Source organism: Uloborus diversus, chromosome 2 (genome assembly GCF_026930045.1).
Source record: "Uloborus diversus isolate 005 chromosome 2, Udiv.v.3.1, whole genome shotgun sequence".
Classification (NCBI taxonomy): domain Eukaryota; kingdom Metazoa; phylum Arthropoda; class Arachnida; order Araneae; family Uloboridae; genus Uloborus; species Uloborus diversus.
Window position 1 is genome coordinate 186,608,539 of NC_072732.1, and position 25,515 is coordinate 186,634,053.

At 32.2% G+C, this 25,515-nt stretch overlaps 2 protein-coding genes across 2 annotated transcripts in view; one reads left to right on the plus strand and one right to left on the minus strand.

Moving 5' to 3' along the window:
• Positions 1 to 7,601, minus strand: part of LOC129217564 (zinc transporter 7-like) — a 33,005-nt gene extending 25,404 nt beyond the window's left edge. Inside the window, exon 1 of the mRNA XM_054851888.1 lies at positions 7,464 to 7,601. Coding sequence (XP_054707863.1) covers positions 7,464 to 7,546 — 83 coding nt within the window. The 5' untranslated portion in view covers positions 7,547 to 7,601. The remainder of the gene's footprint in view (positions 1 to 7,463) is intronic.
• A 564-nt stretch (positions 7,602 to 8,165) lies between these two features.
• LOC129216711 (NAD kinase 2, mitochondrial-like) lies at positions 8,166 to 24,349 on the plus strand. The gene is made up of 9 exons (XM_054850928.1): positions 8,166 to 8,285; positions 9,982 to 10,070; positions 11,285 to 11,455; positions 16,182 to 16,265; positions 17,343 to 17,573; positions 19,372 to 19,523; positions 19,651 to 19,791; positions 22,487 to 22,526; positions 24,153 to 24,349. The coding sequence occupies exons 1-9, from the start codon at positions 8,166 to 8,168 to the stop codon at positions 24,289 to 24,291; spliced, it is 1,167 nt and encodes a 388-aa protein (XP_054706903.1). The 3' UTR covers positions 24,292 to 24,349.
• Positions 24,350 to 25,515: the final 1,166 nt, after the last annotated feature.

Here is a 25,515-nt window from a genome sequence, read left to right on the forward strand (position 1 = left end):
CAGAACACCCCTTTTTCTAACATCACCGAAGGAAGATTAAAAAGAAAAACTTTCTCTCATTTCGTCAAACGGGAGGTGGGGGGGGGGGGGAGACAAAAGCTACATTTCTCCCAGGGCGCTGAAGATTATATATTTCTCTGATAGGAAGTTCGTCAAGTTTAATTTATTAGTAGAGCTTGTGGATTGAGGGGGGGGAGTGACAAAAGCTACATTTCTCCCAGGGTGATGAAGATTATAAACTCCTCTGATAGGAAGTTCGTCAAGTTTAATTTATTAGTTAGCTTGGTGGATTGCGGGGGGGGGGGAGGGTACGAAAATAGAACAAGGCGCCGGTCAAGTGTATTTCCCGGTACACATTTTGGACCCAGTACGCCACTGCTTGCAAACAGCAGAATAGACATATTTATGTAAATCAAATTGAAATCTTTCAACAACCAGTCATATTGAGCTATTTTCTACTCAAGAACTTAGGTTTTAATGAATGAATACAGCATTTTAACTATTAAAAAATAATAAAAATATTTACTTATGTACACAACTCAATTTCAAATGATTTCATTAGTTGTCGGAAAAAGAAACGTTAGATTAGTTTTTAGTAACAAACAACATTGAAATTCAAAAACAATTATTAATTTCAAAATGTATATGGTTTTAAAATAATCAAGTTTTAAAGTCTGTGAAAAAAACAACCTTTCGTGTAATCTGAATTGACAGCAATTAATTCCGTGGCAAAAAAAAAAAAAAAAAAAATGATTTTCAGCCAAAATTCAATTTTAGCAATTACATTAAAAACGCCAAGTAATAACTTTTAAGATTTTTTCAGCATTAATTTAAAAAACCAAGATTTGTTTTTGAAATCGTGATAACAGTATGCTAATTACTTCAAGACAATTAGTAAAGGCAAGGGAGCAAAATCATTAATGACGGTTTCCTTTTTGCCTGTAGGGTTGTTTATTTTACGTAGCTTGGAATGCTTGGAAGGAAATTCAAGCAAGGTAAAATAAACAACTTTACAGACACAGAAGCAATCTTAGGAAGCTCATCCTAAGATTGAATACTTTAACCTTGAGGAAAAAAGATGCACAAATATGCGGCACTGTATAATCGCATCTCATTAATTTTACTTTTTTAAAACAAATAATTGGTGGAAAATTCGTAAGGAATCAAAGTACTTCATTTGTGCAAGGAAAAAAAATTTTTTTTTCTTCATTTGCTCAATTTTCCCTGAATTTTTGTTATTTTTTCAAAATTCCCTGATATTTCCCTGATTTTTCCCTGAGTAATAAAGTTCCCTGACTTTTCCCTGATCTCCCTGATTTCCCTGATCTGTCGCCACCCTGGCAGAGTATCTCTCAATGTTTATTTTAGTTAATTGATTTTTTCATGTAATAATCCTTCACTAAATTTTGTGATGCAGTGACAAACATTTTAAAATTAAAAAAAAAAAGTAAATATCAGTTTTGAAAAAAAAAATTTGCTGTGATTAAAAGGATGCAAAATAAATACTTTGAGTTGGTTTTTAAGAACTTTGTTTAGGACAGCAGCATAGAAAAAAATGATTTTGCAGAGATAGACACCATTAACAAAATATGTTTCATAAAACTACAATTGTCTAACATTTTATAAAATTTTACAAAACATTGACTGTCATATGATTTTAATTCTTATGAAGAATATGACATGTACTTATTATCATTTCAGAAAGAAATCTAGAGATAAAGATCGTTTTTTATATCGAATGATCTTCCCAGAATTTTTGTTTTGAACAAAAGTAAGAAATATTACTATTTCTAAACTTTTGGATCGGATTATTTCCTGTCATAGAGTGAATAGTTTCAAAAGGGCTGTGAATCTTCATTGCCCTTCCCCCCCCCCCCAACTAGCAGACAAGGACCAAGAGCACACTATCTCTCTAGGCTTTAAATTAACTTTTAGAATTATTCTTTAAATTTGATGCATTTTAAGGGTCTGGTTTTAACCTTTTGGGTGTAAATACCTTTACAAAAATTTTAATAACTAAATAGTCATTTAGAAAGTCGGAGGATTGTCTTAGGGTATTCGTATAAAATCCTATTCAACATTTCTGAAAAAAACAAATAATGTGTCCAAACGATGGGATCTTCCACCAAAAACTGAGAAGGTTAAATACAACTCACATACAGGTGTGTGCACAGGTAGAGAGAAGGGACACTTTTGGTCCGGACCCGAGCTTGAAGGGGGCCTAATTCTTTTAAAACTAGGGGTTAAATATAGGGGTAAACAATATGGAGGGGCCACAAAAAAGTCATTTGTGATCGGCCCCAAAATTTCTCTGCTCCTATTACAAAGGAGTGCTAAAAAAATGCTGGGAAGATGGTTGGACCACTTTTTATTTTTTTAAAAAAGGATAAATTGATTCAATTAGAAAAGGAAAATGTTTGCTGCTGGTATTAAGATGAACTAACATTCAATTTTTCACAAAACTGAAAATAATAATAATAATAATAATAATAATAATAATAATAATAGGGGGTATTAGTTGGGGGGAGCACAAGTAAATTATTTAATTATATAAAAAAATCCTTCTTTAATCCTAAAAGTAAAATTATACAATACTATGAATGAATCATACAGATATAAAATATGCTCGTTGAAAAATTGCTAAAGAAAATTTCTTTTTGTAATAGAGAATCTGTATATGAACAAGGAGTTAGTTCAATAAACCAAAAAAATATTGGATATTAACAATCACAGTGTTTACAATTAAACCCACTTATTTATTTGAAATTTTTTATGTATGTGGACTTCTCAGTTTCTGTAGATTAGAATTTAATTCTGACAACAATTAAATTAATTTAAAGTCAGATAATGATACTAAACAACCCAAATCTCTTTATTTGAATGGCCAATAATTTGTCATTTTCACAACATTGCACATGCATTTTTCCTCCAAAAGTATTATATTTTACAAATGCAATTCATACACTTAATTCATGCATAAAATAATTTTCTGATAACTTGTTAAAGAAATGCGACTGTTTCAAATAAGCAGAACAAAGCTGTCAATAACAAAAACAATGCATTTAGTTGTGGCTTGAAATTAAAAAGCAAAATAAGAGCAATCATGCTGTAAAAGAAACTCAATTTCAAATAATCATGCTGTATTATGATTGTTCGTATTATTTCAGAAAAAAACTGAAATAAACTTACGTGAGTTGATTCTCTCTATCCATCACATTTGAAAATATAGATGGAAGAAAAAAGAAAATAATTTTACTTTTGAATCTTAGTAATTCAAAAAAAAAAACATCAATTTTTGAATTCAAATTTTTCATTAAATTATGTAAATTGAAAAAAAACAAATAATTAAAAATCAAAACACATTCAGGACATTTTTTTAATTTTTAGAACAAATCAGAGTAAAGTGTATCAAACTCAAAATATTCAATATGAATTTTTCTAAGCCCCATTGAATATACATTTAAAGAAATTAAAGTTTTTTAATGCATAACACAAAACTGGAAGAAAATTTAATACTTGAACTTAAAGAAAGTATTACAAAAAATTTTTTACATAACTGAGAAGTGCACAATAGCAAAAATGAATTATACTGAATGGTATAACACACACACACACAGAATTATAACAAATGAGGGTAAGAAAACCTGATTATATATTGACTCAACTTACAACTTTTTCAAATTTTAGAGAGATGGGAAAAAATAGTGACAAATAAGATAGCAACAAAAGATTTTACTTCTATACTGAAATATTGCACACAATTATGTTGTACGTGAAAGTTTTTAAACGTTCACCTATGTGATCAAATATTCTTAAATGGACTTTCTCATTTAGACTACGATTCCAGGCTTAACGCTAAAAATGTAGTCTTGAGCAAAGAAGAGGCAGAGGGGACATGATTTAGTTGTTTAAATTTATTAAAATGAAACATGTTACGGGACTGAAGTTTAGCACTGAAAACAGGACAAGAGGTCATTGTTTTAAGCTATTTAAATCTCAGGCTAACATGGATATTAGGAAAAATTATTATTTTAGCAGGGTAGTGGAACCTTGGAACAGCTTACCGGAAGAGGTGGTAATGAGCAAGGGAGTAGATAGTTTTAAGAGGGCCATTGATCTTCACTGGGGATTGTAAATTGACTAGGACCAGCCTAGCTGGGCCCAGAGCCTGTTGCTGGTCATCACTTTTGTATTTGTATTCCTTTAAATAAAATGCTTTATATGCCTTTATAATTTTCTTTAAAAGGTATTTTGATAGGTGAAGTAAGGAAAGTACTTAATAAAATAATTTTGTCTGCACTGATAAAAATATCCCAAAACCTAAATCAGGATCACTTAGCTAATATGCAATAGATAGCGAGGTACATTAGTGGAAGAACACATAATTTTAACCCAAATTAATAATGTAGTAATATGCAGGGCTAAGGCAGTGGTTCAAACCAAGGGGGTTATGGTGCAGGTTGTGACATTGAAATTTTCAGAGGGGTATGTTTTTTATTTTTTATGGGTCTCTTTCTTGGGGTTGTTCAATTAATCTGGAGGAGAGGGGGGATTTACCCCAGGGATAGGATCTTAGGCACTTGCAACTGACCTCTCAATATATCGTTGCCTCAGAGCAACAGTAGGATACCTTAGTACAGTGGTTCCCAAACTTTTTAGGTCATGGAACCCTTAGGTCTTTGCTTTTACTTCAAGGAACCCCGTCATTGTTTATGACTTAAAGACAATATGCTAACGATTTGGGACTCAAATAATAATGATGAAAAATGCTTCAAATATTTTTCTTCTACATAGAATATTAACTATTAATCACGAGAACATTTTCATAATTTGACCGATTAACTCGTTTTAAGGGGTGCTGAACGTTGAACCTATTTTGAACATTTTTGGAAATTATCTGTCCATCTCTTTGTGTTTGCATGTATTTGACCAATTTATTGTGGGCGTTCCAATTCAAAATGTAATACATGAAATTAAACCACTTTATATGTGCATTCCCGTGTGAAGTGGAAATGAATAGTTTTGGAACTCTTCAGAGGGTGGCTCATCGGAATGGTTTTCGCTATTAGCCTGACTGCTGTATTTCAAACAGTAATACAAAGATTCACATAAAAATTGGTTCCCATATGAATCTTAATGGGAGAGGAGCTGATAAAGTTTTGCCACCATTAATTTCCAAAGGGTTTCACAACAAAATGATTGCTTTTATCTTGAAAAACAATATAAGAATTCTAGCAATGAAGTAGAGGGAATCTCAACTATAAAACGCTTGTTGATTATTCTTTGGTTTTTGCACCAATGGCTCAAAGAAGGGTACTTTTATTCTATGAATGTTATTCTCTATCATGGTGTATTATGAGAACTAGAACTTTAGCCTGTAGCCAAGACACTGAATCTACCCTTTGACTGTGATAATACAAAAGTTTGAAATTCCTCCAAGACAAAAAAAAAAAAAAAAAAGCTCCAACCTGGTTGATACAACAAGTAAAATTCAAATGTCACCATTTTTCCACATTTTAAGAAATAAGATTATACGCCAATGCCGATTGCTTAAACGAAATTTACAGAAGAAAATTTCATGATGTCTACTATATACTTCACTTCTTATTCCAGGCTCTTCCGTGCCTATCAAAGAGGTGGTTTCATCAGTTTTATAGGGCCTTGAAATAACCTCTGTTTCTTGATCCAGACCAAAAGGCAGGCAAAACCAGATCCAAAAAACCCCCAGAAATAATTATTTTTAATGGAAATTTTCTAGACTTAGTGACAATGGCCGATTTAACACAAACAGGCACTAGTCAAAGAAGCAAATGTCTACAAAATAATAATGAACCAAATGCTTTTGTATAAAATTTAGAAAGCATCAATTCTTCCCAGTAAAGGGAGGAGGGGAGGAGTTTATGGCACAGACTGGTAACATTTTTTAGGAAAGGTTGGAGGTTATCTGTGAGGGTTTTAGCTATCATTTTGAGCGTGCTCTGTAATAACATTAAAGGGGGGAATACAACACTTTCTTGGTATGTTTGGGAAGGGGGGGGGGAGATGGACACTACAGAACTAATATTTGTTTTTCAATCGACTCTGTAGTCTATGGTTCTAATAAGTATTAAATAATATTTGTGATCAATGAAATTACAACATCATAATAACTGTCAACAATCTACTAATCAATTATTTTTGTTACTGTTTTAATAAAACTTTTTCTGTTCTAAAGACTTTCAGTTTCTTTATTTACCTAGATGCTATGCATGCCAAATTTCATAGCTGTGTTCAGAAATGCCACCCCTCAGCATGCTGTAGCACAGCTACAAAATGTTTACATTTCATTAAATACTTTCACGATTAAAACAGATTCAGTGGAACTTTTGTCTATACATTCATTGATTATTGTAGAAGAGAGCACAGTACAATCATCTAGACTAACTGGGACCAAAGGCAATCTGAATAATTAGCAAAATACATTCTTAAGTAAGCACATACGTCTTTCATTACAGTATAAAACCATGTTTTGTTAAAAAACTACATTGTACTGTCTCTCGCAAATACTTTATCTTTCATAGTTAAGTTGCAGTGATGTCGGACTGACACTTTAAGTATGCCATATTGTTTGTACAAATAGTACTATACCTTATTGTACGTTCTATGAGGGAGTTGTATGTTTAGTCACAACAAAAACTGAATATATTTGATGTATTTATAGTTCCATTCTTGCAATCATAATTTTAAATTTTTATTTAAGAAATTATATTTTTTTAACACTATAAATTTGATCTGGATAAATCAGTGATCCAGATAAACGAGGTTCTATTGTACTTAATATAACACTTTATCAGTTTGCACGACGTTTGCCTCATTAAAATAACTAACGAAAGAACATTCATTGAAATTAAAATTCAACTCTCTTGCCAAGTCCCCTCACCCTATTTTGAACTGGAGCAGCCCCAATGATTTATAATAGCTGACATCCATTGGCTGCGGTTAGTTTTTCCTGCATGGATTTTTTAATTTTTTTTTCAAAAGTATGCATCTACATAAAAGCATGCATAACTTTACATAAATCAGAATTCTGTAAAGCATTTTAAAGTCCAAAAACATAAAGCCAGAATCAGATTAAAATGTCAGACATTAACAATATACCTGGGCACATTACACAGTTAGTGAAATATGTACCCAAAACTACGAAAGTAAGCAAATTCAATCACTTGTACAGATAATAAAATGCCCAATATCGGATTCACGATTTAAACATGCAAGCTGGAAATTCTGAGCAATATGTTACCTACTAATGATTAAAAAAAAAAAAAAAAAAACTTGACCCGACAACGCAACAACTACTTTTGAAGTGCTGTGACGAGATCGCATTTCTTTATAAAAGACTTGAATTCAAATTATACATTTTCGAAAATGAAATTGCAATATAAAACGCCGCAAAAACATGAGGAATGTTAAAAATGTAAGCGTACCGAAACCATGACTGGAATTTTTCTTTGACACGATGTCTTCTACCAGTTTTATAGTCTCTATCATTGGCATGTACAGGTAACATTTATAACTATTAATGTTTAAAAATATTCTTAAGATTTTATAAATGTTAACAATTCATGCAAACAGACAAGGCAGACAAGACACATATGCTACAAAAACTTCTGACGGCTTGATTTTGAGATCAACAATCCCTTAACTGTCTATTTGGCATAACTGAGCATAACACAAGTGAGGCGTGTTTGTAGTGTTTTCTATTTATAAGTTGAAAAAACACGTATTTGTTTTGATTTAAAGATTTTTAAAAGGAGTAAAAAAAACCATGACGTTTCCATGAACAACATTTTAAAAGAAAGGTTCAAAAACTAATTAAATAGCAACATTGAAAAATTCAGAACTCCGGCAAAATAAATGCTTCTCAACTTTTTTATTAGTCAACACATGGCGCTGCAGGTGTGAAGTTGTCAAGTGTACATTTAAATTTACTAACATAAGCGTAAATTTAGAATAATCATGCTCTTGCCATGAAGATCCTGTTGAAAAACGTGTTTGTGCTTTCAAAGAATCTTTGTAGTTTTCATTGTGAAAACATATGGCACAGAAGTAGATCTCTAAATTTGCGTTTTCGTAGCAGTAACTTCCGAAATTTTATGGCTGCAACAAGTAATTCACAAAATGACAGCATGTTGGAAACCGAAACGCCTTTTTTGCCTAAAAAAGCATTGGTCTTATCTAAATTTTCTAGATATGAGTTTGAAAAAAGAAGGCATGCAGATCTTTCTGAAGATGAACTTATAAAAAATGTAAGCTTACTTTCTTTATATCACATTTTGCAAATATGCATACAACCCGCACATAAACACCATGACTCCGATTAGGTTCACTCATCATTTTATAATGTTTCTAGTTACATTTCTTCCCATGCTTCATATAGACGTAATAAGATGTTGTTAAATGGGTTCTCTTGTAGCTAGTCTGCTTGCTGCAAAGAAGTTGTACTTTTCCACAATCATTATGGCGAAATAAGCTTCAATATTGCAGGGTCAAGGTCTCAAATAAAATTGTAAGAACTATGTCCACCTTGATTAATACCACTCAATGTAGAATAAATATCTTAGATTGAGATGAATGGTGTTGGGTGGATAGGGTAAACTTTCAAAGAATCTTTGAAGTTTAAATTGTGAAAACGTATGGCACATCATTTTGCATAATTTTGTATACGCTTTATTAGGGCTATTTATTAATTTATTAATCGCTTCATTAGATTCTTTATCTGTCTTTAAAAATAGACGTCACAATGTTGAACAAGTGGGCAGTCTTGCATAATAATAGATGAACATGCGAAATTTTTTTCAAACTGCTAACGTTGTTTTAAAAAAATCCCAGTTTATTTCCGTTAAAGCTTTTAGGCAAAATGATTATTTGCAGAAAATTTTCCAGTTACGATTTGTGTTTGCAGAAAGCTTTTCATTTCATCTAAGTCTGCAAGTGGGATACATTTTGGTAGAATCACTTTAACTCTACAAGTTGGAGATTTCTCGCCATCTTGAAAAATTTCATTTTATTTTTCAGGCTTTGTTTGTCCACCCTAAAAGGCGACAAATAATACCTCAAAATTTATAATCATTTGTTTGTGAGAATAATAGCAGAGATTTAATGTACCTTCATGAAAAATATGTAACGTATTTAAAAATATAGTATTATCTTCAATTCTAACTTCAATTAGCTGCAACAGTCACTTTATAAATTTATGTAGAAAAAACATCCGAGAGGTATTGACCACACAGAAATACAGCTCGCTGACGACACAGCCACCTTGCTGTTGTTGGCAAGAAATCTCTACTAGTACATATATGTAAGCATAAGCTGCGCCTAAAACTTTAGACTCTATTTTCTCAGAATGTTCAGGCTAGTGCGCTTTATTACTTTACTATGTGGATACTTTCAAGAGGTACTACTGATCATCTGAATTTCATCTCAATCTGAATTTCGAAGACCGTGAATTCTCATTGTAAGTGTAAAAAGTAAGTGTTCATATGAAGCATGAAGTAATTATTTGGCTTATTTCAACTTTCAAAAGTAAAAGAGAATTCTAATTAAACTTACTTGTTTCTTTCTACACTTACAGTGTAGAGGAAGATGAATTATGTTGGTCCTCTTTTTTACTTATCATTTTTTATCTCATCAAAAAATTTAATAAGCAGTTTGTTTTTCCACCATGAGTTTCATTAAGTATCGCCAAGTGACATAACTTTAACAGGAAAGTACTTTCATTTATGAATTAACTCTTAAAAGTACTTTTATTGAAATAGAGATTTTAGTTTAAACATTATCAATAGGGATTTTTTTTTTAATCAAGGATCTAAAAAAGGCAGCTTATTGTACTGCTTGTTATAAGAAATGTTATTCAAAAATAAAATTTTGCTTCACTTTAGTTTTAAGCCTCTCCCAAAATGTAAATCTCATTTATTTACGATATATTTTAACTTATATTTTCAGCTTGAAAATAGAGGTTCAGACTATAATAACCTTCTTCAGCATCATCAAATACATAGGAAGAATCGAGATTTGGTTGTCAAAACTTTGCAGTAAGTTCTCAAACAACTTGTAATTTAAAAAGTAAAGTGTTTACCTTGGTACATAAATTTTTTGCTTGAATTATAGAAACAACATTGCCAAAGCACAAAATTGCTAATAATGCTTGCACATGTGTCAGGGTTGCAAGAACTAAGTTTTCTGCATTAAAAAAGGGGTCATATAACCTATTTGCAATTTTGCAACTTTTTACTTTTTTTTTTTTTTTTACATTTTTTTTTTTTCTGAAAAATAAAAATAGGTTTATTTTAATACCTATCAATTGCCTATTTTGTTTCATTTTTAAAAGGCAAAAAAATTAAATTTTTGGATTTTTTATTCTTATTATTAGGTAGCATTCTATATTATTTTATTTATTATGTTAACTCTCTGTTGCAAACATTTTTTGCCCTTTGCATCGAATTAGAACACAAAATTGTCAAAAGAATTAATATTATTTGTAGACGTTTTATATTATATTGGTCATTAGAAATTCAAGCAATCTCATGACCAAGAAGTGATTATTTTCTGGATTTAATTTTACCGTGTTCTTTTATTGAGACTGAGAAGCAAAGGGATGTCAATAGACTTTTTAAAGTTTTTAATAAAATGCATTTAAAGTACAGGTCCTGGGTAAGTTTTCATGGAAAACTTGATTACAAAAGCATCGCTTGTCTTAACTCTCAGTTTGCTGAAATAATTTGTAGAAACTAGAATGTTTTCATGGTCAGTACAATGTGCAGCGGGAAGTACAGTCCTGTGTTTAGATGTGTATTTGTGCTCAAATACACATTTTGAGTCTTACAGATCGATGAAGCTCATTTCCAGCTAGTGAAGTTTACAACGAGATCAAATTAAGGTGCATTTTAAGTCTACTATTTTTACATTACTTCACGAAAAATATCTATTCTTACTAAATCTATGATTCTGAGCTACTTTGTAATTCCCTTTTTTTTCTGTATCTCTTAGTGTTTTAGAGATAATAACACTATCTCCAAAGTTTGCTATCAGGCAGTGCTTTAAGCGGCATCATTGTGTAGTGCATTTCAATTTTTCTGTACCTAGACCCAACTTTTATGGCAATTGCTCTTCTCGTTCAGAAATTAATTGGGGGTGACGATGCACTAAGGCACCATTTATGTATGTGTTTCTTACATGCTGTATTTTTATGTATGCTGCGCCACATTTGTATTTGTTACAAATTCAATCTATCTTGTATTGTTTGCAGAGAAAATGGAGTTGAAACAAAAGTTGTGAATCGCTTTGACTATAATGATTCAAACATTGAATGGGCTGATGTAGTAATTACTACTGGAGGAGATGGCACTTTTTTAATGGCAGCAAGTAAAATTCGGAGCAAAGATAAACCTCTGATTGGAATCAATAGTGATCCTACCAGGTAATCTATATATATAATTAAATGAATGTTTGTCTGTATGTCATCCATGAACTCAAAAACTACCCGGCAGATTTGGCTGAAACTTTCACCGTTTGTTATTTTTGGTACTGGGAATGTTTATAGACCAGTTCGAAAAAAATCCGATCGATAGTTGATTTTTTATTCCAATTTAAGTCACAATCCATTGGATAAATACGAATAAAATTATCGGCTGCAGAAATTAATTCGCGTGAAAGATCTCATTGATAAGAAGTTAGCTGTTGCCATTTTTCTTGAGTTTGAACAAATCAATTCTTTTTTTATTGTTTTATGGCTTTTCATGCAACGGGGGGATTTAAAATTTTTTCTATTTGATATTTTTAGCGATTGATTGATCTTGCAAACTGCGTGAGTACAAAGTTTGAGTATAGTCACGACTTCACTTGATACCTGGACCGATTATTATGAAAATTGCTATATATATGTATTTTTCCACGGAGAAGGTGCATAATATGCTCATTTAAGCCACTCGCCACCAGGTGGCACTGCAGAGTAGCAACTTCTGCCCCGTTCAACCGATTGTCATGAAAATCAGTATAATGATGTATTTTTTTGTTGGCGTAGCAACGCGCGTCGGGTACAGCTAGTTTGAAAATAAAATATTATATAGCTTTTATGTATGAAGTGTTCCTGTTCTTAAAGGTATAAAGATTTCAAATTATTCTTGATACTCTTTTCATGTATGGAATAATTTTTGCGATTTTGTAAAAGTAAAATTTGCATAGTTTTGTGAGTCTTTGTTTAGTGATGTTGCCAAACACTGCATTACTAAGCGAGCAAAAGTAATTAAATACATAATTAAAGATCATGGTTTCACCTTACAGCATTAATCTTATATCTTTAAATGAGCAATTCTTGTGGGTATGTATATATATTTATATTTCTTATCTCGAAAACGGCTCTAACGATTTGGGTGAAATTTTGGATTTAATTGTAGTTTAGCATTCTAAGTTCATCTACATCAGTGTTTTTTTCTGTAAAAATGCGATTTTTTACAAAAAAAAAAGTTTTTAAATATAAAGTCTAATTTAGTTAAACCTTGTAAGAAATTGTGAATTGACACATTAAGCAGACGATTTGCAGCCATAACAAAGAAAATTTATCTCTTCTCGCTTTAAAATTTTAAACTTCATTAAGGTTGTCAGGATTGGCTGATTATAGCCACTTTAGCTAATTTCAATCACAGTTGGCTAAAAACAAATTCAAAAGCACCATGTAAGTCGATGTAAGGTTCTTATTTTATTTTATTTACTTATTTTCTTTTCAAATAGTTTTATATGTTTTTTTTTAATCGCGCATCTAAATTTTATGTCTAAAAAACTTGTGTCTTGAGACTGTTTATATTTTGTTGTTATAATTTGTTGGAGTGGTTTGTGGATCATCAGTTTTTATAGATAGCATGCTGTATTTAGCATTTTCTGGCGTAAAGTGACTAACTACACTAAAATTACTTATTCTAAATGAAAATCTTGATTGGGCTAAAATTGTGAATCGCAACATAGTATGAAAGGAAGTTCTGGGTTAAAAAATAATTTCACTATAGTAAAATTCGCTCCAAGTTCAAAATCTGAAATAATTATAATGCTGATGAAATGTTTACATGTATATCTCATTTCTCGGAAGCGTCGAGAACCCTAATATTCCATTAATGTGACACTTTTCAAGTATATTTGAAAAAGTATCGAACCTTAAAAAAACAAGAGTTGACAAAAAATAATTCTTTTAAAGCCGAGCGAGGCTCGGTCGTCCAGGTACTACTTATTAAGGCTGAATCCCCCACTGCAGTTGCCTAAGTCTTTCTTTCACTTACAAAATAAAAGCTATTAAATGTACAAACAAAAGTCTTCACATAAAAACAATGATAAAAAAAAGGCAATTAATTAGTCAAAACACAGAATAAAGCTTCATCCAATCAGCCTTACATTGCTATGTAGATTGCTTACATATATGGAAGCATATTACAAAAATATTTTTGTATTTTTCTATATATACAGGGTGTTCCGTTTTAACCTGCAAGACCTTTATTTCCGCAACCATTAGTCCTAGATGTATACTTCCAATTGCAAAAATTTTTTTTAAATCATATGAAGAGTTAAGATATTGAAGGTTTGAAGTGCAAATAAAAATGAGTCAAAAAATACAAAATTTAACTTTTTATGCGGGCAATAGGTCCCCTAACTAATATTTAGAAAAATAATTTCCATTGAAAACTATTATTGACACAAAAAACTTGACATTTGTGAGTCCAAAACTCAGGGAGATATTCCAGTTTAAAATTTTTAAGGAACATACAGAAGATGAGATTGGAACATATCGCCCTTTCAGAAGAATGACTGGTTGTCGAAGTTAAAAAACCAAGTAGTATTTATACATTTAATTGCTGTTTAAAAATAAATGCAAAAGTTATGCCACGATACACAAAAAGACACTACAAAGGATCGAAAAATTTGGAAAACCCCACTCTATGCACACATATAATTTTAAACCCTTGTAAACCGCTATATTTTCCCTGAAAAGGTGTTATTGACAAGCAAGTGAAAAGTGGTGCAAGTCGTTAAACGCTGCGCTTCATATCTTGGTGAACATTGGAATATTGGTCGTACGACTGTCAAACTTTTTGTGTTGGATTTATTTTTCAATGAAGATTTCATTGAAATACCAGCTCCTTTGAAGCTGGATACTGGCTTGAAGGAATATACCAGCAACAATGCTGCTGGGGGAGGTGAAGGGTGCAGGTCTGCAACCCACTGATACTGCAGTAGGGAGGCAGGGGGTACTCATTTATGCACAAAAATGCAACAGGTGCAGGCAGGAGAGGAGAGGCTGTTACGGAAGGCCACTGGACCAGCCATACCTGAGAAGGTAGTAGAAACCAAACGTCGTGGATCGGAGGTTTCAACTCCTTCCCCTGCAGAAACTGCTGCATCTTAAAGAGTAAAGACTGGTCAACCACATTCCTATGCTCAAGCAGTGTGTATGTTTAAGATGGCTGTTGTGAAAGAAACCTTCCCATCAGAATGGTTATCTTGCCATGACATTGAATATAATCAGCTTGTCTTTCTAAGGTAGACAGACCTGATTCTCTCTGAGGATCACTTGCCAGAAATGCAATAGGCTTCTTAACAAAAATAGTATTTGGAAGGCTTTTGGTCTTCTTACTGGACTTTACACCTTAAAGCGGCACCTTACTATAATAGGTGTCAGTAATGATTCAATTTGCAGAGGTTACCTCTTTAAGGAGGAAACTATTACTCACCTTGTGTGATTGTGAAGTTTTTCTGCCTATAGGTTTGAACACGTTGGTCATCATTTGCTTGAACAATGCAAAATTCATAATATTCCTATTAGGTGTTTGCTGAATTCTGCTTCAGCTACTGGTCTGTTTAAAGACTTCTGTTTGGGGACTAGTACAATAGACCTCTGGTCGCAGTGCTTGGTTTGGTTGAGTCCCCCTTTCATTCATTTCATATATATATATATATATATATATATATATATATATATATATATATATATATATATATATATATATATATAGATAGATAGATAGATAGATAGATAGATAGATAGATATAGATATATGAGAAGTTAAGAGTAAAAGTTATGCAAGTCATCAGATAATCAAGATTTTGAGTAATTGACTAGTTTAATAAACATTTTGTAACCCCCCACCCCCCTTTTCGCATGAAGTAGATTGAGAGTGAAACTGATTTGTAATGGTGTAAAGATGATGTAAAAACAAGTCATAAAAATATTGACTTTCACCCAATGCTGTAGTTGAAAAAAAATGTTTGGAGGATCTTGATTTGGGGAACTAACCAAAAGAAAAGGTGGTTTGAAACCAATATCAATTTCCCAATAAAAAACCCAAATATTTTGGGGTCAGCATCCCCCTCTATCTACATCACTGCAACAGCTCATATGTAGTTTTATTTTTTCAAACTTTGTAAATTTTATTAAATTGTGTAATATAATTAGATGTGAAAAACTTTTGTGTAAACTCATTAATATGCCAACCATATTCAAGATAATTCCTAGCACTTCAAATGCAGGGAATTATACTTGCTCTTCTTTCTTTCTCTCTCCTCTCTGTTAACTTTTAACATTTGATGATTGTAATAAAGGATGTCCCAAAATTAACACAAGATTTGAATTTGCCACCATTTTTTCCATAAATTGTTGGCAGCCATGAAAAAAGAACAATTTGACAGTTGAGAGTTTAGGGTTAGTAAAAATGGGGTGTTATTGTACCATACAGCTAGAGAGAGTGAAACATTTCAATTACTGCATGAGGCATTTCCTGGTCGTGTACTCTCTAATTTCGGTCATCAGAATTGGCACCCTAGATCGTGTGATTTAACATTTTTAAATTTCTTCTTAGGGGGTTATTTGAATTCAAAGGTCTATGTCAACAAGCCCACAACAACCCGTGTATTACCGTGTTGCGATACCGAGCGCCAATAACAGTAACTGCTTGACCAGCCTCAACTTTCATTATTTTTGAAACAATTGTTCAATAATGAAAGCGCGTTATTGTATCGTATAACGCTCCACTTTTGATTACCCTAAACTCTCAGCTGTCAAATTGTTCTTTTTTCAGGGTTGCCAACCATTTATTGCAAAAATGGCGGCAAATTCAAATCTTGCGTTAATTTTGGGACACCCTTTATTATGTTTGTTTTTCCAGGTCATTAGGTTATCTATGTTTGCCATCATTTTACACAGAAAACTTTCCAGAAGCAATGAAAAGGTTAAAGAGTGGCAATTACAGGTATCCCTTTCATTTATTTTAACTTTTATTATGCTGGAAAAAATTGTTTACTATGTAGGTAACAAGTATACTTTTAACTTTGTTACATTTAATTTACAATCGCTTACAAAGGTCAATAATACAGAATCTTTTTTTTTTAAATTGGTATTTGGTTGTTTGGTGCATGGGAGTTAAGCATTCAAGCTTTTTCTTTAAAAAAGTGGCCACTTATGCAGTTAAAAAAAAAAGAAGGGAGTAGATATTATTGCCTTAATTTACATGTTTGTTGTGCTACTTAATTTTTTAAGTGTGAAAGATAATCTTGTGAAGTAAAAAGTTCCCCTAATGATGTAATATTTTAGTAAGAATTGACTGCTTTTCATTTTAATAAAATCTGAACTTAAGTAGGGTTTATTTTTCTCCCGTAATTTGTTTGGGAGACTCCTGAAATTTCTAATCAAATATAAATCTTCCAAATTTTTATCAAGAGCCACAGCCATTAAATTCCATAAAAAGGCGCCCCCCCCCCCTTCTTTTGTATAGTTAGAATAATTTCAGAAAAAAAATTCCCACAGTAAACAACAATTTACAACAAAATGTATAAATTGTATGAAAATCTAAAAATGTACCTTTACTTTTCTTTCCTTGAAGTCGTCCTTTTGAATGAAACATGTATTATAATGAATTTTTTTCATTTGCAAATTTCCTAGTTAATTCTTAAAAAATCTTCAAATAATCAGTTTTTTGTATTTTAGCCCATTTTTGAAATTTTTTTTATAAACAAATTTGTAGAAAAAACTTTGCTGACCAATTATCAAACATTTAAATTTGTTAACTATTTGGTTGCCAAATATGCAGTATAACGAATACCAACCAAGTATTCAGTACATTATCAACTTTATAAAATAGAAACTTCAAAGTTGCCATACTTAGAAAAAATATTTGATTTTTTCTCTTTAAAAAAGTTCTTTTCTTTTTTTTTAATGACTAAAAGTTTTGACTTTTTAATGATATAAAATTTTATGGTTATTGTTCGTGTTTTCTGCATCTCTTTAGAATTGATTTTATATTCATGATTGCATTTTATCCTTTTAACAGATGGATGCATCGTAAACGAATTAAAGTGACGTTAAGTGGAGAGCATGCTTTTGCTCAGCCAGTAGAACTTCATGATCAACAACTGCAATATCCAGAATATCGTTTCCTAGACTGTGTTGAGGAACCTCAAAACAGTGCCCCAAAAGTGCCTAAACTGGAATCAAAACTCATGCGTGAGTTACCGGTACGAGCATTGAATGAAGTTTTTGTTGGGGAATCTTTGTCATCAAGGTAAAAATCTCTTTTTTAAATTCCTGTGTTTCTTTGGTTGATCTATGTCTTAGCCTTTAAATATATTAAATGATGTTTTTTATGTGATTTTAAAAAATTATATGAAAGCAATGATTATGTAAATCTTTTTAAGTTGAACACTCAGGTTCTACTTCTGTAGAATTAAAAGAAACATACAAATATTTCTCCTTTTGTGATAAGAGAGGCATATTGTGTACAAAGTGAACTGTTTTCATTGCAAAAACTTATTTTAGTGATTTTTAAATATCCGTGTGTTTATCAAAACATTTATCTATTTTTCAACACAGTTTCATAATTATGAAGAAATTAAAAAGTGGAGCTAATTTTTATCAATTTTATAATTAGATTCTTAAGAAAGGTAGCCGACAGAATGGTGTAGTGGTTAGATACTGGTCTCTTACGCCCAAAGGCGTAATTTCAGTCGTGGCTCCAGTCATTGGATTTTCAAGATGCAGAAGAGAACCAGCGTCCATGTCGTATGTTTATGCGGCATGTAAAAGATCCCTCGGGTACTCGTTTGGCATGGAGTATCTCCTGGCAAAATTAAATTCCTAGTGTTGTTTGCATCATATAGAGCTCAGGTGCCTCCATCTAGTGGGGAAACTGGGCATAAAAATTCTTGTGGCAATGGCATCCCACCAAATGTGGTGCCACATGAAAGAGTGGTTGATATGCGGGGGGATCGCATTAGGTCTGCAAAAGGCACTGCCTCTACTTCAGCCCCATCAAAATGAAAAGAAAATCTTAAGAAAGGTTTTTAAAACAGTCGTCGAAAATATTATGCCCTTTTCTAAAATGACCTTCTTTCCTAAATTATTACTTAGGAAAAAAAAGGAGTAACTGTTGCAGATACCACTTAAAATGCTTAGTATGTCTCTTAAATTCAAATGTCTTTAGCAATACACACAAAATCAGCAAAAGTGGTATCACTTTTTTCCTGGTCCCCCCCCCCCCCCCCCCCCCCCCCAATATTTTGCATTCTACAATCACCAGAAAAATTGAGATATAAGTAAATTAATTTACTAATAGCTAGCTAATGAGTTTGACTCAATTTTGCTGAACTGTGCAGATACCATACTTGTACTTAGCACAGCAGTTTTAGTCTTTGTTCTATTCTCCAACTCTCTTTGGTTGTTATAAATAAGCTTATATCAGAATGCTTATTGGTTTAGAAATTTGCTATATTTGGAACATTTTTTCAGAAAAATACAATTAGTGTACTTAGCTAAGTGTTTCTCCCAAATGTTTTTAGGAGGGCTCGGCGCCCTTCTCTTTTTAAACCAGCTTCGATATCTCTGCCCCCCCCCCCCATTTTTTTTTCTTTCCTTTTTGGATCTCTCAATATGCACCTTCCTTGACCCTTTAGAGTTTATCAACACTTGATCACAAAATTAAATCTTCTTTCTTGAAAGGTAAAAATTCACCCAAACCTGCTCAACCACAGGAAAAAAAAAAAAAAAACAGGTTACATGAAAACTTAACACTCTCACTTTCCTTGTCCACCAGAATAGTGTGGGAAGTTTGTCTAAAATAAAAACACCTTTTCTACTGCAAAATTCTTTTGAAAAAGTGGCCTTTTAATTAAATGTAAGTTCAAGCCCTTTTATCTGGATGCACCCCCTCCCCCTTTATCTGGGAAAAACGCAATAGCTTACAGAACTACTTTTTAAATGCTGTATATTTTTAATTTTAAATTGAAAATCTTTAATTATGCATCAGAAAATGATTATTGTCTTCTTCCATTATTGCAAATTAGAATTTTGTTTTTTTTTTTCAGAGTGTCATATTATGAGTTTGCTTTGGATAAATCACCGAAAGAAAAGATCAAAAGCTCTGGGTTGACAATATGCACGGGCACTGGATCTACATCTTGGTCGTTTAACATAAATAAAGTAACTGAACAATGTGTAAAAGAACTTCTGAAAATCAGTAAGATTTTTGAAATCACGAAAATGAAATTCCTCTTAGCTCTAGATTACTTTTTAGTTCAGTTAATATAACTTGAGTTCTTTCAACTCTAACAACTTTAAGCTTATGTGTTGTTTTTCTCCTCCAGCTGCAGAAGAAACTAAAACTGATATCTCTACTACTGACCCACAATTGATCACACAAATTACTTCAAGATTTAACAATTCTTTAATTTTTGATCCTACAAAATCACTTATGGCTTACACAATTAGAGATCCAATAGTATTTGGTAAGTAATCAAAATAATTACATCTGACTAAATTTAATACCTTTTGCTGAATATTGTTTCAAACTTTTTCTTTGTAATTTCACTTTTTTTAGTTTAAAGTTTTCTGTCGTAAAAAATCTCTTTTAATATTTTTCAAAAAGGTATTTTATGTGTGTGGGTTTTTTTTCCTGTTATTTAAGCCCAGTTGTTGAAAACGTGTCACTTGACATAACTTTTATTTTCGATATAGACCATGCAAAGTCAGGCAATGCAGCTAGTGTGTTAATGCAGTTTGTAAAGAGAAAATCTATTACCATTGCTTATTCAGTAAGTTACCGCCCTATAGCCAGAGCTAAGGCAGAAATACGTAAAATACACCACCAGCTCAGTCATTTCCAGCCGAGGAGTGCAGTTTCGTGCTTATTAGCACTCATCAGCCCGGCATAGGAAAGTGACTAAGCTGGAGATGGAAAACCTCTTAAGGAAGCCAAGAGTGCCAAACAAACTGGTAGCTAATACAGAATTAGCTCTGACCAGACGAGTGCCCGAAGCAATGGTTTGGTTCAACTCGAAATTTTGAAGGCAAGGCAGGTATATTCAGTTAGTTACCGCCCTATAGCCAGGGCTAAGGCAGAAATACGTAAAATACACCACCAGCTCAGTCATTTCCAGCCGAGGACTGCAGTTTCCTGCTTATTAGCACTCATCAGCCCGGCATAGGAAAGTGACTAAGCTGGAGATGGAAAACCTCTTAAGGAAGCCCTAATTCTGTATTAGCTACCAGTTTGTTTGGCACTCTTGGCTTCTTTAAGAGGTTTGCCATCTCCAGCTTAGTCACTTTCCTATGCCGGGCTGATGAGTACTAATAAGCACGAAACTGCAGTCCTCGGCTGGAAATGACTGAGCTGGTGGTGTATTTTACGTATTTCTGCCTTAGCCCTGGCTATAGGGCGGTAACTTACTGAATATACCTGCCTTGCCTTCAAAATTTCGAGTTGAACCAAACCATTGCTTCGAGCACTCATCTGGTCAGCGCTAATTCTGTATTAGCTACCAGTTTGTTTGGCACTCTTGGCTTCCTTAAGAGGTTTTCCATCTCCAGCTTAGTCACTTTCCTATGCCGGGCTGATGAGTGCTAATAAGCACGAAACTGCAGTCCTCGGCTGGAAATGACTGAGCTGGTGGTGTATTTTACGTATTTCTGCCTTAGCCCTGGCTATAGGGCGGTAACTTATTGAATATACCTGCCTTGCCTTCAAAATTTCGAGTTGAACCAAACCATTGCTTCGGGCACTCGTCTGGTCAGTGCTAATTCTGTATTAGCTACCAGTTTGTTTGGCACTCTTGGCTTCCTTAAGAGGTTTTCCATCTCCAGCTTAGTCACTTTCCTATGCCGGGCTGATGAGTACTAATAAGCATGAAACTGCTGTCCTCGGCTGGAAATGACTGAGCTGGTGGTGTATTTTACGTATTTCTGCCTTAGCCCTGGCTATAGGGCGGTAACTTACTGAATATACCTGCCTTGCCTTCAAAATTTCGAGTTGAACCACACCATTGCTTCGGGCACTCGTCTGGTCAGCGCTAATTCTGTATTAGCTACCAGTTTGTTTGGCACTCTTGGCTTCCTTAAGAGGTTTTCCATCTCCAGCTTAGTCGCCGAGCTAATGAGTGCTAATAAGCACGAAACTGCAGTCCTCGGCTGGAAATGACTGAGCTGGTGTTGTATTTTACCATTGCTTATTATTTATTTTTTTAAAATTCATATCAAACTTAGCTTCTTTTTCTCTTGATACTTTTTCAGTTTTGGGTTTTTTCAATTGTATTTTTAAAAAAAAACCTTTTTCTGTAGATTTTACTTTTATTTCAAAACTTATAATACAATGCAAGGTCTTTTAACTTACTATGTACGTATGAAAATATTTGTTTTTCATTGTAGATAATGCATAACTCACATTGTATGTATTGCTAGCTGCATTGCCCAGCTTTACACGGTGTACCTCTAAAATAAAAGTCAAGTCCAGTGATGAATGTTCAACAATCAGGCTTCAATTAGAGAAAAAAAAAATGCTGAAAAATTTCCCATAAAAATAATTTCCCGTAAAAATAATCATTCTTAAATAAAGAAAACAGCAAAGTAAAAATTCCCAAAACATTTAAATGCAACCTTCCTAATTATCTTCTGCTGACAGTACAAAAAAAGAAAAATCACCAAATAATCAAAAAGGGATATTTTTATCTCGAAACGAAAACAAAATCTTATTAAGTCACAGTCAAAAAAAAAAGTAGCAACCTTCTGAATGCTGTTCACGCTAATTTAAATTGTGATATTTTGCCATTACAAATGCTTTTAACTTTTTTCCGGTGATTTTTCAGCCTTTTTTTTTTTCTTTTTTCTTTTTTGAAAGATTTTAGTGGGTTTTTTGCGGGCTTTCAAATGGCGCTAAATTTGAACTGATCGGATAATTTTTTCGGTAGAAAGAGCCATTTAATGCCATTTTTGGGTTTTAAAATTAAAATTTGGACGGTTCGGTTCTTTTTTGGTCTTAGAAAACCCCCTACGATGCTTTTCGGGTGCCCAAGTACCTCCCTGCTAAATTTGTTTCAGATTCGACGTAAACTGGATTTGTATTGGGAACATATGCACATATTTATTTTTTGTTTTATTTATTTGGATATGAATTTAGTAAGTAACTTCATTGAGAAATTTTCATTCTAGGAATGGGACTCAAAAGTAAGCCACGTGGGTTTGCTGAAAGGTAAGTCATTTATGTAATTCAAAAAGCAGCACCAATTATTTTCAATTTTATCTCATGTGCATACTTTACTGCTGTTAACGATTACCAAGCTCTTTTACTACTTTACAGAAAAGACTCACTGGTTTAACCAGTAAGCATCTGTTTGATTTTTAAATTATATTTTTATTGCTTTTACTTTCATTTACATGTTTTTTGCTTTAAGACTTAATAAATCCAGCTTTAAATTACTAATTTAATAAAGAGAATCAATTACTATAATTTTTAAAAAAACGTAAATTTCGTCCTGGTTAATTTTGAGTTTTTGCAATCAAGAATTGTCTGAAAATTATGATTTTGGTTTTTTCTTAGATTTTTTATTCCTTTTCTGATTAAACACTGTTACTAGTTAATGGATTGACATAGGCCTTTGTAAATTTTTCGCAGCAGTTTATTATGTTTCTGTGATGTAAGCTTTTCTGCTCATGTGAGCCCCTTTTTTGGCAAAAGAAAATCACAATAAATAAATTAGTTTTGAATAAAATAGAACATTTGTTATACAGCAAGTCTCGAAAATCCGAGGTAATTGGAGCTCATTGCACCTCGGATTATATGAAAAGTTTTTTTGACTTGAGTAAGGACTTGTACTGTTTACTTCCTCACACTATGAAAAGGATATATTGTTTCCTCGAAAAATTTATTACTCAAATTGCATCATAAATTTATGTTTTGGTTAACCATAAACCAGTTTTGATTAGTTTTTTTTTTTTTTTTTTTTTTTTTTTTTTTAATTTCTGAACGTACTTGTGTGTAAACTTGCTGGCAATCAAAAAGTACCATTTGATCATCCTCAAATAATTTTTATGAGTTTTGTCGTGACATTTGTGTCTGTGTAGTGTGAGCGTATGTATGTACCTCACATAAGACAAAAACATTAGTCATTGAAGGATAAAATTTCGTATATACGATTCCAATTCATACAGTGTCAAGTTTCACACTTACCTTTTTAATTGGAATTGAATATTCCAAAAGAGCTGTTTGTTCGTTCTTTGAAGCAAAACAGTGGTTTAATTTGAGGTTATTTTTTGTACTTCCTATTTTCTCCAATTCATATCTTAATCCATCTCTTACAGTCAATGAATATTTCATGCCACATGGGAAGTGTTATGATATAAACCTTTCAATGTATTTTCATTATCTTATTATATGTTTACCTTTGCTATAATGGTCAGAAGAAAAAGCATATTTTCTTGTGTTGTAGTTTGAAATATAGTTTTTTTTTTTAAATCCTTAGAAGTTCTTGATAGGATTTCATATCCAAATAATGACGTTAAATTTTTGATGAATTTTGACACAGAGACCTAAGGCATTATTTGTACATTAGATATTCAACTGAATTGAAAAGAGTCATATGACTAAAAAAGTATTCAATTCTTAGTCATTTGATTGGTTGGATCTATCAAAGACAATAGTTTAGTCCTCACACCATCTAAGGTTGAGTGAAATCAATTAGCAATCTTCTTGATTGCTCAGAAATATGAAATGATTTAATTCCGTTAATTACGCTATAACTTTCTTATCAATAACCATTACTAAAATGATTAATTGTCTGTAAAATGACTTTTCAGAGCAATTTATTTTGTGTTACAGGATTGAAGTCAAATCTCGAATGTTTGATGCCTGTCTTGTTATTGATGGTGGCTTATCTTTTCCATTCAACGATGGTTCTACTGCACTTTTAGAAATAAATGATGAAGATGCATTGCTTACTGTTACATTACCACATTAGCTTTGTATTGCTAGTGATTGGCCTTTTGTATGTAGCTATGTACAAGATCTGAATTGCATCAGTGCCTTACAAAATGAATTGAAGTAATTAAATTTCAAAGAATAATCTTCTTCTAGTGAAGTTAGTTTTTAAACTTACTGATATAGTTTCATATCCTTATTGTAAAGTTTTTAAATTTTAAACATTTTGTTTGTTTTATGAATTTAGATATATAAACATGTTGCAATTTGAAATTGTTAAATTATAAACAATTTGACAAATCCAACTTTATTTGCCTAATTTGATATAAAAATTGGGTATATATGTTTCAAAAATGCTCTTAGATGGAACGGGAAAAAAATACATTCGTTTTTCTTCAATTTGACCCAAATGAGCAATTTTGACCCAAACAAGGTTGATTTGTCAAGATGTAAAATGGAGTCAAAAGTAACAATTTCAATCCATGTAATATCTTACTTCGTTTTTAAAAGTTAGTTGACTTATTACTTCAATCTGTTGTTTTAAATTATGGTTGTATATTATATAAATTTTTAAATGAAAATTGTTTTAATGGTGAAAAAATAAGTTATTGTAAATAGTATGAACATATAATGAGGAAATCTGTCTTTCATGTGCTGAAAGTTTGTAAAGCTCACTTCTTAAGGATACAATTTTAGCACTAGACCTTGAAGTTGCATATTTATTGTATAAGACTTGTATTTTATTACTTGCCTTGTGAATGTTTACTAAAATGATGTAAAAAATGAAAGAAAAAATACTGAATGTAAATTTTCACCTTAACGTAGGTTTTCTAAAGTCTGAGTTCCTTTGTTCAGTAGATTATTTTTAAACTGAATGGCTAATTTGTCAGCTCTGATATTTACAAACTACAATTAATGCAGTAGAGTCTCGAACGTCCGAGGCTCCATTTGATTCGAGATGTTTTATTTACATTATAAGACATATTTTTTTTAGTAGCTAAGAAAATTATTTGCATCAAAATCTGAAAATTGACTTGTTTCGCTACTTTAGAACTTCCTTAACAATATGTAATTATGTAATAAGAAGGTATCGAGAGGTCGATATCAACATCACTGCCAAATCAATGCAAGATATTTATTAACTACAAGATGCGGGTTAAGAAATGCCTTGGAAATAATAACTAGATACGTAAAAGGACTTGAAAATTAATATTGGTTTGCCACAAAGAACAGGCATATTTTCTTTTTTGAAATGTTTCATTGC